Source organism: Echeneis naucrates, chromosome 13, assembly GCF_900963305.1.
Source record: "Echeneis naucrates chromosome 13, fEcheNa1.1, whole genome shotgun sequence".
Lineage (NCBI taxonomy): Eukaryota > Metazoa > Chordata > Actinopteri > Carangiformes > Echeneidae > Echeneis > Echeneis naucrates.
In genome coordinates, this window is record NC_042523.1 from 8121182 (window position 1) to 8134427 (window position 13246).

The 13246-nt window shown below is 40.9% G+C and overlaps 1 protein-coding gene across 3 annotated transcripts; it reads left to right on the forward strand.

Moving 5' to 3' along the window:
* Positions 1 to 894: 894 nt before the first annotated feature.
* Positions 895 to 7978, forward strand: si:dkey-24p1.6 (protein sel-1 homolog 3). Of its 3 annotated transcripts, none has more exons than XM_029517600.1 (23): positions 895 to 1025; positions 1142 to 1616; positions 1787 to 1913; positions 1991 to 2112; positions 2195 to 2310; positions 2402 to 2463; positions 2556 to 2688; positions 2765 to 2900; positions 2989 to 3126; positions 3624 to 3829; positions 3910 to 4089; positions 4517 to 4636; positions 5472 to 5612; positions 5690 to 5752; positions 5832 to 6005; positions 6100 to 6227; positions 6311 to 6394; positions 6492 to 6587; positions 6672 to 6751; positions 6834 to 6943; positions 7037 to 7164; positions 7260 to 7362; positions 7670 to 7978. In XM_029517600.1, exons 1-23 carry the CDS (start codon positions 969 to 971, stop codon positions 7757 to 7759), a joined length of 3069 nt encoding a protein of 1022 aa, XP_029373460.1. In that variant the 5' UTR covers positions 895 to 968; the 3' UTR covers positions 7760 to 7978. The 3 variants fall into 3 exon arrangements, with proteins under 3 accessions (XP_029373460.1, XP_029373461.1, XP_029373459.1); XM_029517601.1 differs by having other exon boundaries at positions 1991 to 2041; positions 2169 to 2310; positions 6492 to 6582; positions 6664 to 6751; positions 7670 to 7977; XM_029517599.1 differs by having other exon boundaries at positions 6492 to 6582; positions 6664 to 6751; positions 7670 to 7975.
* The last annotated feature ends 5268 nt before the right edge of the window (positions 7979 to 13246 follow it).

The window sequence follows — 13246 nt, forward strand, 5'->3', positions numbered from 1 at the left end:
CAGATCAAGAGCATTGTGCCAGTTTTCATACTGACAGCTTTGTCTGAGCACAGAACTATGCATCAGTAGTTTTAGATGATCCAAACTGAACTAGTATGGACACAGTAGAGTGAAGGTGCTCCTGATCGAAGAACAACCAAAAAGTGCCGCTAAAGACAGTCAGACTCCCCCAGCCTCATAATGTAACAGGTGGCTCAAACATTTAAGATGTGCTGAAATATGTTATTGTAGAAACCAGCTAAAATATATATATATATAATTCCTACTGGTAATTTTTTTTTTTTTTTTTTAAGTGTCATTTGTAACTTTTTGCACGACGGAGCTACACATGGATTATGCCATCTGAGTGTGTGTGTCTGAGTGTGTGAGTGAGTGTCTGCTTGCAGTATAATGGACTGTAATGTTGATGCATGTCAACTAGTATCAAAACCTGTACTGGGTTAGAGGGGATCAGCTTGAGCTCTTGACTCCCTGCCCTTCCTGTTTTTTGTTTTGTTTTTGTTTGTTTCCTTCCTCTTTACTTTGAGCTTCTATTTATGAATACATATGATGGTATATTTGTACAGAGAAAATAATTTTGCATCTTCTGTGATGGACTAGACTTTTATGGCACTCTTGCATGATAGCAATAAACTATTTTGAATGAAAATTGAGCTGATTTTTCATAGATGCTGCACCACACTGTTTCCCTTCAGTCACAGGACTGTGATAAGTGTGCTACAAATTGAGATATCCACCTAATGAACACACTTGACATTTAGCTTTATGTTAAGCATTGTAGCCTGATTCTCAAAGCTCCACCCTGACTGCACTGTGTGTATAGTGATTGGGTGGAGCAATGTGCTGTTAAATATTTACCTAAGCTTCAACGTTACTGAGGCGGAGCAGGATGAGGTCCGGATCTTGAGGCTTCTTGTTCCTTTCAGGCTGAAAATCTTTCATCTTTAAATGCCAACTGTGTGCGAACCATGGATTTCCATTCACTGTTCAAAAACCTCTGTCATCTGTTTTGTCTCAGCATGCAGGTAGGAGTATGTTTCACCTCCTGGTCTCTGGCACATCGGTCCCCTCTACCTTTAATAGATCATAAGCTGTGTATGAGAATGTGAAACTATCCTTATTGGTGTTCTGCCATAAACAGGTAGTCTGGTGTTTAGACGAGGTCACGCTCCTGAATCCTCCAGAGGAGCCTCTGCCAGATCATCATCTGGAAATACTGTACTCATGTGATGCACCTGCTGCTGTACAGCTGGACTGTATTGTTTCTTTTGACACTGGCACCATTTCCAGCCTCCCACTCCGACGGTGGAGCTGTATACCTGGGGACCCTCGAGTAAGGACTGTGGAGCTCAACCTCCCAGACTGGCTGGTTTATCAAGCTGATGGGATTGTTCCAGACTCTCAGTGGGTGCTGAGCTGTATCCTTCGAGCTTCGCTCAGGTACAGTGGATTTGATGACACCGAGGGGTCTGTTGCTGCTCAGGATGTGGCAAGTCTGCAGCCTAAGCCCTTCTTCAGTCGACCTGTCAAACAGCACCAACTCTGCTTTGACTGGAGCAAACAAATGCTACGATTAACTCAGCAGTTTTTAACGAAAGAATGCCCTTTGGAGCAAGGTGAGGTTGAATCGAGTGGAGTTGATAAAATCAAAACAAGACTGAAAACCTTTAAAGGCTTCTTTTTTTTTTTTTAAGAACAACACAACCGTGCTTTTGTACTGTTATCAGATAGTGACACCAGAAAAATCTTCGCCTGTAATCTCAACTAAAAGCTGTTTTTCATGCAGAAACAGTTCATCTGCTGTCATCAATTTATGCCTCAAATGGAGAAAACTTTGGGATCACAAAGACCCTGAATCCTTACAGCAGTGACGTTCTGGAGTATCTGCGTATCAAAGCCGTATCTTTCCCATGGTAAGACGAGAGCCACAGCATGTTTGGCCTATTGGGAAGAGACTTCTGTTAACGAAGTGTACTGCTATTGTTGCCAGGTGTCTGTTCTCCATCTGGATATTTGTGACCAGGCACTGCCAGGAAAACTTGTGCGGAGTGTTTCATCATATAGACTCTCAAAATAACTACGCCACACCAACTTTGCTTCTCAAAAATTCAGGTATAGTTAGGATTTTTCTCTCTGCTTAGATATTCTCTCTTTGTGTTACTACCCAGCACTCACACTGGCGTCTTGTGTGCAGGCAAGCTGCACATCCAGTTGAATGGAGAGTCCAAGGAGTCCTCTGCGTTCCTCTCTCCATTCAAGGTGCCTTTGAGTGAGTGGTGCCAGCTCAGCCTGACGCTGCAGGGTAGAACAGTGAGTACTCTGACGGCTGATGTGGGATGTCATTGCAGTGTGTAAATAATAGTACAGTAAAAATGAAGTTGTCATTGTCACTGTGTCTCAGGTGAGTCTCTTCATGGTGTGTGTTAATAAGGAGCAGAAAATGGTTCAATCTTCACAATATGAGTGAGTGTCTCAACACGACAAAGTGATGGAACTGTATCAATGGGATAAACCAAGCTGCATTTGTTCATGTCTGTTTCCACCATGTCTTGTAGGGTGGGGCACTCTGTCATCCTGGATGACACAGAGGGATACTTTGTGATCGGAGGAGGAAAATACATTCGAGGGGTGGAGGGCTATTTTGGACCGGTGGTTTACTACCGCAACAGAATATCCCCTAACAGCATGGTAACACACTACAGCTGCTCACGCTTAGTTTGCCAGCTCTTTGCCGCATTCGAGTGATAATTTCTTTCTTCCCCAGTCAGAAGCTGTAGTTCCAGATGTTGTTAAGGGTGTGAACCTCACCGGATGGCTACACAACTGTCAACTGTTTCATCTTGAGCTGGACATGAAACTCAGAGGTTACGCTCTCAAGGCCAAACAGAGGAGAGACTCTGGTAGTGGGATCATACATCCACTAGGTGGTGCTGACATTACTGTCTGAAATAAACTAAAAAAGTAACTGCTGTGCTTTTTTTCCCCCAGAGATCTGTTTTGATGCTTTCCATGAGTGGTTGATAAAGGACAGAGTCCCTTCATATCCACAGTGTGAGCAGTGGGAGGCTGTTGCACCGCACAGAAGACAAGCTGCTAAACTCACCAAATTATTCACCTCCAAACATGGTAATAGATCAAATGCGCAGAAAAATTAGATGAGTGCGATATAACCACCTATAACTAGTACTGAGCTTGAGGAGAAAAATATTTAAACCCCCTACATAGATCGGGAAGTTCAGTGCCCTTGATCTCAGTATATGAGATACATGCACCATCTGCACCGCGCAAAAGCAGACTACAGAAAAATGTTGATCCCTTTCCATAGTTATACTCACAAATGTTTAATACTTTCTACACTTCAGAAGATCCAGGTTTATTACCTTCATTTTCCCTCAAGCAACGTGAGCAATGTTTATACAATATTAAATAGTCAAATCCACCAGATTCCATCAAATGGAAACATCATTCAGTAGATGTTTTTATCCAGTTCACATACCTTATTCAGAGATCTCCTCTGAAATGAAAAAGGTCGGTACAGCAAAAGTTTGTCGTCACAGACTCACTTGTTTGTGATGTGCCACTCTCTTCATTTATCACTGATGTGTGTAACCACTGACTTGCAGGAGGAAGAAGGGTTAGCCTGCCAGCTGTGGGCAGAGCACTGCACTCCTTATCACTTCTTAAGCTGGACAGAGGGAGCAGCACTGGAGCGCTCAGCAGAGTGTTACCACTGCTGCTCCAAGCTGGGTGCCTGGCTGATAGCAGAGCCCTGCACATGTCATCAGTGCTCTACAGCACCGGCCTGGGAGTCCAGAAACAGCCAAAAAAGGTGTGCGTCTCAGCATTAGGATCATATAAAGATTACACCCAGGGTAAATGTAACCCATTTGCGACCACTGTCTTGTGCAGGCGTGGCTGCTTGCCCTGCTGGCAGCTCAGAAGGATGACCGATTAGCACTTCTGCGTCTGGGGCACCTGCACCACCAGGGGCTTCACGGTCTCCCCACAGACCTGGACCTGTCTTATGCATATTACTCAAACATTGCTAAACAGACAACTTTAGATCGCCTTCATCCCTCTCCAGAGCAGGTAACCTATGCATTTATAAGTGGAATCTATGAAATGCTTTTACACTATGTTAGGTAATGTTATATATACCCATTGACAGACACACAGTAGTTCTGTTCTGCAAACACTGAAAAAAACCTCATATCTGATCCACACATATTGTTTTCATATTATTTTTGTGATTATGGTACTATTTCATTTTACAATATATGAACTAATATGTGATATGGTAATATATTTCCTGCTATTCTTATTGCGGGCAGATTCCTATCATCAATAAGTTTACTTTTGCTTTTCATACAAATAAAAGATAACAGTGTGATAAACATGGTGTTATTACGCTGCTCAAAAGATGTCCCATGTTTCATTCAATACACAGAGCAGCATTTCTGAGACAAAAGAAAATGAAATTCATTGACATTCATTCATGTTTTCTGTCCTTTTTCAGACATATGTTGAGGCAATTTATCTGAACAATGATGAGGAGTTAAATCGCCAGACCAACGAAGACCATCACATCTTCCAGTGGCTGAAGCTGCAGGCACGCAGGGGAGCAGCTGACGCTGAGGTACCCTGTCATCTCTGAATGTGCTAAAGAACAGGAAGGTGTGACAATAAAAAAAAAAAATATATATGAGAGATTTTAAGAAATCTGTCATATTAGGGAGGAAAAATAGTGGAATAGAAATTCCTTCAACATGTGAACCTGGGGAATCAGGTGTCGGATGCTCCTCTATCTGTACACTAACGGCTGAGAGACTGACCACCTTGTGACCTGGTACAGGCAGAAAAACTCCAATCCCAACACTCTGAGGACAGGGGGAGATGATTGTGGACTTGATTGTAAAAGAGCCTGGGCCCACCCGCCACCACGCTTCTTTTGTGACTCCCCTGTGGATCGTGTGGAGTACTTCCCCTTCCTGGGCATCATCAGCACACATGACCTTAAGTGGAAGCTGAGCATAAGCCCAGCAGAGGCTGTATTTCCTGAAGTTCACCCTGCAAAAAATAATGCACTACGTCCTCATCACTGAGTCCATCCTCACCTCCTCCATCACCGCCTGGTGCACCGCTCTGCCACTGTCAAGGACGAGAGCGTGCAGCAAATCATTTGCTCTGCTAAGAAGGTGACTGTTTGCAATCTGCCTTCTCTCCAGGATCTGTGCACTTGCAGGGCCCTGAGGCGAGCATGAACAATTGCGGCCGACCCCTCCCACCTCACATGCAAAGTCTCTTTTCTTGAATGCAGTTGCCCTCATCAACAAGGCCAAAGAGTAGAATTCCTTGTATATAAAACTTACTTGGCAATACATCTTAATTTGAAAAAGAAAACGACATATGAACAAGGTTGGGCTGTTTTATCATGCAGCTCTTTTAAAAACTATCTTGTTACTGTCTTGCAGCAAACCATTGCTCGCATGCTGTTCTGGGGTCAGCAGGGAGTGTCTCGAAACCTCCAGAAGGCTGTGAGACACTATGAAAGAGGAGCTGTGGAGCGGGAGGACCCAGTGTCAATGTATGACTATGGCATAGTCTTACTGCAGGTCAGAGTTACAAGTCTTATAAAGCGACATTTCATCCTCCTTTTTTCACAATTTCTCATCCAAATGTGTCTCTTTAGGGGCACGGGGTTAAAAAGGACGTTCCCAAAGCAGTCGCTTTCCTCAAGAAAGCAATGGACAAGGTTGTGTTTGAATAAAAATCATCCCGGTTTCTGTGTCTGCACTCCTGGCATCAGTTCTCAAGAATATTCCATCCCACAGGGATTTGTTCCTGCAATCAGTGCCCTGGCATGGTACTATGAGCGCTTTGAACAGGATTACAGGCAGGCAGTCCAGCTGTGGGAGCAAGCTGATCTCCTTGAGAGTCCAGAGGCTGCTTTGAATCTTGGTGTCATGTACTCAGAGGGTCTGTATCCCGGAAAAGCTGCGGACAAGGTGAATTCAGCTATAAAATAAATGTACTATTACACTAACATTAGTTAGTGTTGAATTATTTAATGAAGATGCAAAAAAATGGTCTCACCCGCAGTATATGGCCTATAAGTATTATCTGAAGTCAGCAGAAAGAGGGAGCATCAGAGGGGCGACTCACATCGCAGAAACTTGGTCCACTGGGTTACCGGGCCACGTCAACAGACATCCATCAGATGCTGTCTTGTTAGTTACTTATCCTTTTATTTATGTCACTTCACATTTAAGCTCTTTACTTATGTCATAACTGATATGTCCTTCATGTGCAGGTGGGCAAAGTGGGCAGCTGAACACAACGGATACCTGGGCAGTGTCTTACGAAAAGGCCTGGATTCATATCTGAAGAATGACATGTAATCTTTCTCTCTTTATTCACGCACACCACAAGCCCTGTTGCTATCAGGCCAGCTAACTGCAGTTACTGTGAAATGTGTCCAATCATTTCAACAGGTTCAGCTCTCTCTTATATTACATGATGGCGGCTGAGTCGGGCTACGCAGCTGCACAGTTCAATGTGGCATATCTCTGTGAGCAGAACATGGTAAGTCCTTGAAATGCACATTTTAATTTCTCTCACTCTACCGTCACTGTAAGAACTTGTTCTATTTCTTTATGTCAATAGGGACGTTTTCTGGACCCTGTTTTTGCGTCACACTGCATGTTGAGATATTACAACCTGACGATCCAAAGTCAAAATCCTAACACTTATGGTAAAACTCAGGTGAAACCCAAGTATGTGCCGACTCAAACGTGCTGCACTTTATTTGACGTTTAACTCTACGCTCTCTCCAGCCTTTATTAGGATGGGTGACCTGTTGTACGATGGGCAGGTTGACGGCCAAAAGAACTCATTTTCTGCAGCAGAGATGTACAAACTGGCAGCACGAAGGAACCAACCACAGGTCTGCTTAATTTAAAGGAATTTTCTTGCAGTGTGTATAGATCTTTAGTCATATGTGTATCAGTATCAGTCATACTGTAATGTTATTCTCCAGGGATGGTACAACCTTGGCCTCCTGGCTGAAGAAGGCTTCAGGCTGCCGCTGTCAATACTGACTGAACTGGGCCTGTCAGAGCTCTACCAGGCCAACAAGAGTGCGCTACTGAGTGCTTTGTACAAAAGGTGTGTGGAATCGTACGTGTGCATGCACCCATTGTGTGTGAAACTATAAAACACAACAGCATAGTGAATAATTATTCTATATTTTCTTCCAAAAGATGCAGAGACTCAGGAGACACAGAATCCTACTTGCCTTGCAGCCTTGCCCTCTTCAGTGTGTATTTTCAGTCGTTCCAAAAAGACTACAGCGCTGCTTTGAAGGTCGGTGGGAAATGCACATCTATAATCCTAGTACATGTCTAAATAAAGTTTTACTGAAAACAATATGGAGGAGCAAGGGACAAAAACTATTCATTAAAGTAAAACCTGTCAGATAAGTATAATGTGAAAAATGCAACAAAAGATCCCTCATTCAAAACTTTAGTCAAGAAAACTACAGAAGTATGCACAACAATAATGTGCTCAGTTATTTTTCTTCAACACTGGAAATAAAGCAGCCAGTCAGCAGATACAACAATGAAGACTTTTTACTGGTAGTTTGACATTTTGCTTGCACTATTTCCCACAGATTTTTGCTGCTGTTGCCTTGGTTTCAGCTCCAACAATATTCTTAATCCTCCATGGTGTCAGGAGGAGACGTGTCCCGTCTCTCAGCTAGAGCCAAGATCTTCATCAGGATCAGGAGCAGCACAATCTGAACGACTGCACAGAAAAGTTGGCCTTGAGCTCAGCAGTATTCAGTCAGTTTACATACTGTATGTCTACTATAAATGAATAAATGTGAAATGTTTCTGTTTTATAAGTTTTGTATTGAGTTTACAATAAACTTAACTAAATAATACAGCGTCTGAATGAAACCTGCTGTCAGTTTGAAGATACCGTTGGTGCATCAGAGATGTTATTCTTTGAATATAAGGGTTGCAGATGTATCAAAACTAAATTCAGTTTTATGTTGCACATTAGCTCCACATAAAATACTGCTATGCACAAATAAAAAAAAAGTATGCTAAAGAATTTCCAGCAACTCATATTCCTCTAATCGACCAAACAATCGCAGACACTTCCCTTGAGACCAAATCCATCCAATATTCAACATCTCATTATCACCAGCAGACAAGTTTAATTACTTTGCCTCTGTTTGTAGGAACGATTCTGAATTAGTTTGGGCTGAATAGTGCTCATGATGAGGTAGAAAAGCTTTTAGAAAACATAGACATGGTTTTACTGCCATTGAACTGCCACTGATATTTTCAAAATGGCTTCATGCATAAATGTGACCGATTTAAATATAATATTCCATAGTAATGCAGTTCCATATTTTCACCCTGTCAGTCCTGACCATACTTATGGTCCTGATTTGTGACAGATCGCAGATGTGCTCCCTGACATGCAGTGACTGCAGTTACCTGTGAAAACGCTGTAGTATGCATAGTTGACTTTAGTAAATTGAGGTCTACAAAAGAGTATTAGGATTTCTGTCGGTGTTACGAAATCTGACTTTGACGGCGAGAATTAAGTCACAGTAATTTTTCAGCATTTTTGTAATTCTTTGATCCAACACTTTGAAAAACATGCATGTTACTGTCTCTTTAGTCTTCTAGTCATATTTGGATTGTCACACTTTTAAATGTAATTGACTGCTGTAAGTAACTACTTCAGTTTTTTTCCAGTAGGCACATTAAGGCCTGCTATCAGGTTTGTGCTTTCAAGGTCAACATAAACTTCTTAATTAATTAACTCAAGTATTGGACATTAAATACTTAGATTTGACATTCGACATGAAACAGATCTACGGAAATGCACAGAGCAGTGCACAGAAAATCAGGCCAGTGTTTTTTTTTTTCACTGTAAATAATAATAATTGCACATGTTGTCTTGCTCTTGAGATATATTTCTCCTGTATGAGCCAGAAATATAGCTATATAAAAATTTTGGCAGTTTTATATAGGGTATATTTAAATTCAATTGCTTACCCTTCCTGACTTTGCATTCATAATCATCTTAAATGCAGTAATGAGGGACTGTAATTGTTTTTTTTTTTTAAACCAGCAGTTGCTAATAATGGCTTCCATCAAGAAGAAGAATGATTTTCTAACACCAGGCAGAAGAAGACTAGCATGTTGAGCCATCGAAAAAAGGGGAAGCACTCTTTCGTGTGAGTGCTGAGCTCCTTTGTTCCTCTAGATGACAAAGTCTGCACAGTTTGCAATGTTTTGCTCACTGGTGCTGAAAGTAAGACCTGGTGATAAAGCGAGGGAGCGGAGCCCGTTTATATTCTGTCTGTATCCAGAGTGTCTATCGAAGAAATGCTTTTGTGCATCTCCTTTGTGATACTCAATACCTCTGTGTTCTGTTAGGTACTCTCCAAGAAAGCTTGTCAGTGAAGTACACACTGTCCTCATCCCTGTGGCCATAATGGCTATCAGTTTCATGATGTTAGTTCAAATCATGTTTCCTTTCTATTTTTATATATTCTAAATGTAGGAGTCTTTTTAAACTATATCTTTATCTTTGCCCTGTTTTTTTTTCTGGTTTGACCATTGAATGTCACTCCTTCGTATTAGGTAATTAACAGGATGTCCAGGTAGATCAGTGTGTCCCAGATTTTTATATCTCTTTAATTATGCAAATTTCTGTGTTATGAAGAGTAACAAAAAAGTTTTTATCTTTCTCTTTCCGGTTAATGTGCAATATATTTCTGATCAAAGTATAACCTACTTTCAATATCAAACCTAATGTGAGGATACAATTTTGAATGTTTGGATATTTGGGTAAATTGGAAGCTTGCACTGACACATCAAAATATAATGACTAGCCTTTGAAATGATGCATACCTGCTCACAGAATTACAACACTGCATACAAATTAGAGCCTTGCCCACAGGTACCTCAGTAAATGGCAAAAGGTAATTATTAGGTATCAGCTCTGCACTGAACATGGAACAAAGAAAGAAGGATGGAAAAAGCTGTCCGAGGAGATAAGGAATGAAATAATAGTTAGCTAAAGCCAAGGTAAAGGCTACAACACCTCCATTCAACTTGATTTACTGTGAATGAAGTTGCCAACGTTATTAAGAAACTTAAAGTCCATGGGATGGTGGCCAACCTTCCCAAATGAAGAAAACTGGCCACAGATAGAAGAGAAAAAGGATGACCTCCAGGACAAGGCACTCTATAGTCACATCATACGCTAATTTATTAAGTTGACTCCATGGGAGCGTCCTCCTTTTTTAGTTTTCTAACAATTTGAAGATCGCCCAGTTCCAACATTAATTGTGAATGTGAAGAAACAAATCAGGTTTATCTCTTTAACCATCATAAGTCGACAGCTGTTAATCATGTAAAAAACATTATTTTCGGACATTTTGGCGTCAGGTCAAAATTTTCGTGGGGGGGGGGGGTTGATTCACGACATCCGCCGACAGTTTACGTCCGTGCTATGACGTAGGCCATCAACGCAGAGGAGCTGCGCAGGTGTCGGTCACGTGTTGATAAACTAATAATATTGGACCGGCTGGAAAAGTGAAGGAAAGACACCGAACACACAGTAAAGTGAGTCAACTTTAAGTTTTCATGTTTCAAGTTAATATGTTGGTGTATCATTTCGTGCCGGAACAGAAACAGTTAGAATGTTTATGAAATTGACATTTTTCCTTGTATAAAACTAACTCCTATAATATATTGCTATGTGGTACAGGAGTTGGTGAGCAGCCAAACACATTGAAAGTAATCTACTAAGCCCCAAACCTTAGCCAGGTACAGTATGTTGGTCAGTGTTAGCCACTGCTGGTAAACGTTCACCAGGCTTCGCTCACTTCTTACGTTTTGCTGCATCTTTTGTCGTCCTGCTCTTGTTTTCTCTCTATCACTCCCCCCCCCTCCATCTCTCTCTCTCTCTCTCAGTCCAACCTGTCGAGGCAGTTGCTGCCCCCACAGTCTGGTTCTGTCTGACGTTTCTGCCCCTTAGAGGGAGTTTTTCCTTGCCACTGTGGCCAAGTGCTTGTACTTGGATCTCTGTAACAACTCCATAAAGAGTTTGGCCTAGACCTGCTCTACATGTAAATGATTCGGCCCTATATAAAAAAATTTTATATAGATTTTTTGATAAATCTATTTAAGGGTTCATTCATATGGATAATGACTTTGTACCGGGCACAGCAGCAGTTTTCTATGAGATATTTATTCAAAATATGGGCTGCGCTATGTCACTCAGCAATATTGTTTTACATATGATCATGTGACTATTTCATCAACTAACTTCCTACACTGGGTTTTCTATTGTAATGGGAGGATTTGTGAATTCAAAAGCACCAATGAATATGACTACTGCACTTTCAGAGGAGCAGGGTATAGACTTAGCTGAAACAGTTTGACTCCCAATGTCTTCTTATCTGTCAGTGCAAATGCTTTATACTTCAGCATTCAACACATTTATTATTATTATTACTGCTATAGGTATTTTAAGCAACAGGTTTTTTTATATCATCCAACCAATAGTTCAAAAAGCAACAATTTGACTGTTTGAAAATTCAGAGGATTAGAAAATGTCTATCTTAACCATGTTCAAATTTCTGTGCAGCTGTATGTTGTTGTCTATTGGCTACTATCTATATATGTATATATATATATATATATATATATATATATATATATATATAGGTACCATCTTATTACCACTTTTTTGGTTTGTTAGTTTCTTTTTGTTTCTTGTTTTTTATTAATTTTTTAAGGCAGCATCATGTATCAACAATGGAGCTCTCATCCAGTGATATAAAGATGAATTTTTTCCCCCACAATATATTTCCTGAATTTCAAATTTTACGCTTTCTTGTGCTTCAGTAAGATCCTGCATAGTTTTTGATTTAAGTGCACAGCAGCCAGGCTTGTTATTTGGAGCTCAGAAGCTGAAATGCACACAAATGAATAGAAAAGGAAACTGCAGCACTGAGGGAATGTAAAATCAAATTACTTTAACTCTGTGAATTTCACTTTGTGCACATTGGTTTACCAAGGATGCAGCTCCTGACAATTTATGTTATCAAAGCAATCTGTCTCTCTTTTCTTTTCTTCCCATTTTCATCTATTGGGTATCCCGTTCTTTTATTTTCTCCTTCCATCTTTTCCCTCCCTCTGTCTTCGCAGATGGGCTATTTGGCCAGTGAGCAGGAAGAGAGCTGTGCCAGTGGTGAGTGTACAGCGGAGGGAAAGAGAAGAAACTCACTCAAGCATCAGAGGGAACTGGACTCATTTGTGGAATATACATCAGGAACAACACAGAGGTGCAGAGACACTTCAGGTAATTTGTGTGTGTGTGGGTTTTTGGGATGGGGTGGCAATGCAGTCATTTGTATCACTGATTTATGATTTTGTCTCTCAGTCCTCCACTAAAGACTATGAAAATATATTGACATCTTAACATTTTAACCACCTATTTCAAAAGTAACTTCCAGACTCTATATGAATGTATGTAAACAAACTGCTCATCAGCTGTCTTCATGGTATGAACTGTTCTGTAAGGACCACAGTGAAGTTAGTGTCCCTATCTTCCTCACCAGGGTTGTGACAGAGTGAGATTTAAAACCTTGAAGTTTTCACTAAAGCTTAGAGAAACTTCTCTATTTGAGAGTGAATACCACCCCTATAAAATGAGCTGGTATACACCGATGCTACTGGTCCTATTCCAATAACTCTTCCGCCTCGCTTCCATTTTTCATGCAAAGGGAAGAGCAACAATGCTACTTCCATTCCAGCCAGAGACATTTAACTCAAAATTATGTGCACGTCCAGTAATACTAGCTCCTTGTACTCAAGAAATCAGTCTTGAACTTTTGTTGTCACAGGGAGTAATAATTATTGTGCATCTCTGTTCCTAGGCTTCAAGTAGACAGGCGGCATTTCATGCATCATACACGTAATTGCTAGCAATTGGAGCTGCGGAGTTAGGTGACTACTTATTGCAAACATCATCTACATCTTGGTTTGACAGCATGGCTAGAAAGTCGAGCCAGTCAAGTTACCTGTGATACCTCTGAATGAATATGTCCTCAGGCAAATTTGAGATGTTACTGCTCAAATTTAAAATTTTTATGTTTTAGGAAGCTAAAATTTTAAGGATGGCTACTTGGGCATTTGTGTATTTGTGTACT

Excerpts from the sequence above, each read along its gene's own strand:
- si:dkey-24p1.6 (XM_029517599.1), top strand. The coding sequence starts at position 969 with ATGGATTTCCATTCACTGTTCAAAAACCTCTGTCATCTGTTTTGTCTC. Across the intron at positions 1,914-1,990 it reads AAAGCCGTATCTTTCCCATG|GTGTCTGTTCTCCATCTGGA; the intron begins GTAAGACGAGAG and ends TATTGTTGCCAG. Across the intron at positions 3,127-3,623 it reads ATTATTCACCTCCAAACATG|GAGGAAGAAGGGTTAGCCTG; the intron begins GTAATAGATCAA and ends ACTGACTTGCAG.